At 35.3% G+C, this 3,196-nt stretch overlaps 1 protein-coding gene across 1 annotated transcript in view; it reads left to right on the top strand.

Annotated features, from left to right (window-relative positions):
* Positions 1-3,196, top strand: part of LOC106873511 (epithelial cell-transforming sequence 2 oncogene-like) — a 113,793-nt gene that overhangs the window by 63,923 nt on the left and 46,674 nt on the right. Inside the window, exon 17 of the mRNA XM_014920897.2 lies at positions 2,268-2,382. Coding sequence (XP_014776383.1) covers positions 2,268-2,382 — 115 coding nt within the window. The remainder of the gene's footprint in view (positions 1-2,267; positions 2,383-3,196) is intronic.

Below are 3,196 nucleotides of genomic sequence, written 5' to 3'. Positions count from 1 at the left end.
GATGATGATGATGACAGGGACGTTATGACAATGATAACGACGACGGCGACGACAACGTTAATGATGATGACGAGGAGGAGGAGGAGGAGGAGGAAGAGGAGGGGGAGGAGGGTGGCTACGACGAAGACGACGACGCTGATAATGAGGACGATGAAGATGACTATGATGATGATGATGAGAAGGAGGAGAAAGATAACGACAGTGACTACAACGACGATGATAATGATAATGATGATGATGATGATGATGATGATGATGATGGTGGTGATGCTGATGATGCTGATGACGATGATGATGATGATGATGATGATGATGATGATAGTTATTAGAATTAAAATGGAGACGGTATGGTTTTTTCTTTTATTTCGTTGTCATATTTCTTTCATCAGTCGCCAATCTCTGTTCATGTCCAATAGTTGCGAAGTATCAGATTGTGGAGTAGACGATAGCCGTCAACGATTCTTAGGTTATCATATAAGTTTACAGAAGCCATACTGGTGACAGCAAATGGATTTAAAAGAAATAAAAGTCAAAGAAACAAAATAGAGAAAAAAAGAAAGGAAGTGAGGGAGAGAATGACAGAAAGAAAATTAGAAAGGGAGAGAGATAAAGACAAAAGAAAATTAAAGAGAGAGTGAGAGAGCGAGCGCGTGCGAGAGAGAGAGAAATTGATAAAAAGATTGGTGGTAGAAGATGCTATATCCAGTCAATACACACTACAATAGACCTCAGCATGAGATGATAAGGAAACAAGCAGGATCAATAATGACAAACAGAACAACCAATACTGTAATTATTCTTTGTATGGAAGAGAAGCATCGTCCTGGTTCGGTCTAAAGTGACGTTAAGTTTATAATCAATATCGCTGATGTCGCATATAATTGGTTTTTAGGGTTCAGAGAGATCAGGATTATTGAATTAGAAACACACAACACCGAGAGAAATGAGTTCGTGTGAAGAATAAGCAATATGGAGATTAAATATAAAACAGAAAGATTTTCTCTCTACCGTTGACACACACATGTTTACAAAAAGTGTGTTGTTCCAAAGGTATCATATCTATTGCAATTTCTACACCGTTTCTAGGTGGGGAACGAGTGTGTATGTGCATGTATGTATTTATGTATGTATGTATGTATGTATGTATGTATGTGTGTATGTATGTATGTATGTATGTATGTATGTATCTATCTATCTATCTATCTATCTATCTACTTACCTACCTACCTACCTACCTACCTACCTACCTACTTACCTACCTACCTACCTATTTACCACTATGTATCTATGAATAACTGGTATAGTGGAAATGGAGCGAGATCGGGCTGTCATTGCCGAGTGTGGTCTAACGACCCACAATGATTGTTTTCGTTCTGTTTCCTTGTATGTTTCCACCGTCCTGTTTTTGTTCCCAATTTTAACCCTCCATAAATTCAAAATTATATTTTGGTATTTATGAGAGCAACTGTCTTCGAAGACTCATATTGTAGTTCAATGCTCGAAATGAGGAGTAGATAGACAGCCGTCAACTGATGAAAAGTCATTATTTGTGTTACTTGTCCTTTTCCATTTGTTTTTATCGTTGTTTGCGTATTGAAGTAATTTGTATTCGTGTTTCATGTTGTTTACTCTTGGTGACTTCCTGTACCCATATATATATATGTGTGTGTGTGTGTGTGTGTGTGTGTGTGTGTGTGTGTGTGTGTGTGTGTGTGTGTGGGTGTGTGTGTGTGTCTATATATGTAATGTGGCCTTTGAAATTTCTAGTTTTCTATTGTTGTATATACTTACTTTAAAGGAATCAAGTTTTCAATTTTTATTTTATTTGAAATCAATTTTATTTCACAACCTTTTAACCATTAAAATGTTTCTTTCATTTTACAGTCTCTACATATTCCTGGATATGAAATCCATATCGGAAAGATACGTTGTTGAATTATTATGATTTAGCAACTTATATAACAATGTTCAGTTTAAAAGGGGACTTTCAACAACGATACTTAACTTGCTATAAATAGTAGCCAAATCTCACTCTAGCCGGGATTAGTGTCTTAGTAAAGGAAAGACACACTGGTACAATTTGCTTCTGAGTCGGAGAAATCCGAAAAATCTGAAATGTAAGGCTTTTAATTATAGCGCTACTCGATCAATGCTGAAACATACATAAGCAATACCAATGCAAAATAAAGAGCCGCCACTGTCACACAACAAAAAATGTTTAAATCTGTGAATGGCTAAATTGAATCTGAGATAAATTTTTATTTCAGAAAGATGAACCGAAAGATGGAATTCGTGATGATAAACAGCAAAATGTTATTTCAAATTCCGGAAGCAAGATTAACACGTCCACGGGCAATATTTGCGTAAATCACATAGATACAGGTAAATGCTTAACAAAAAAAAAGAATCCGTTTATATATCTATATACACACACAAACATACACATATATATATATATATATATATATGTATACACTCATACATACGTACATGCATACACATACATACATATATACATATATAATATGTATGTATGTATGTATGTATGTATGTATATATATATATATACATATACAAACCTTGTATCTATCTACAGTAGGTCATTCCATTAGTTTCTTTCGTTTTTGTAAAGAATCGTCATATTCTGTCTGTGGTCCAAACACATATCATTTACATATCATTCGCCTTGCATAAATGTATCTATCTATTTCTTAGTCTATTCAACCGGAGTCGCCTATGGTTTCCATACATTTGGGGCCGCCAAAGTATGTATTTGCCAATGTCTGGGGTCGATGAAATGGACTAGCTCTCTACCTATAATTGCTGACTTTGTCTCATAATCAAGGAGTATATTTAATAGTCAGCATTAAAATACTTAATTTCATGAGAGTGTGCTATGGTGGAAAGACTGATATTAGTCAATAAGTAATAAATTTATATTATTTCGCTGTATACAAGCAGCAGTTTTGCAGTCTTATGCACACACGTATACTCTCTCTCTCTCTCTCTCTCTCTCTCTCTCTCTCTCTCTCTCACACACACACACACACACACACACACACACACGTATGTATTTTGAACGAAATAAGTGTTTCCTTGACTTTAGATGCTAATGAAATGAGGAGCCTGTGAAGCCTTTTCTACTACAGAAATTTCAAGCTTATAGATTTGTTTCGTTATAAATCTTGTATGTATA

This window comes from Octopus bimaculoides, chromosome 15, assembly GCF_001194135.2.
Source record: "Octopus bimaculoides isolate UCB-OBI-ISO-001 chromosome 15, ASM119413v2, whole genome shotgun sequence".
NCBI classification, from domain to species: Eukaryota; Metazoa; Mollusca; class Cephalopoda; order Octopoda; family Octopodidae; genus Octopus; species Octopus bimaculoides.
Note: the sequence above shows the minus strand (reverse complement) of the source record. Positions and strands in the feature narration are given on the sequence as shown.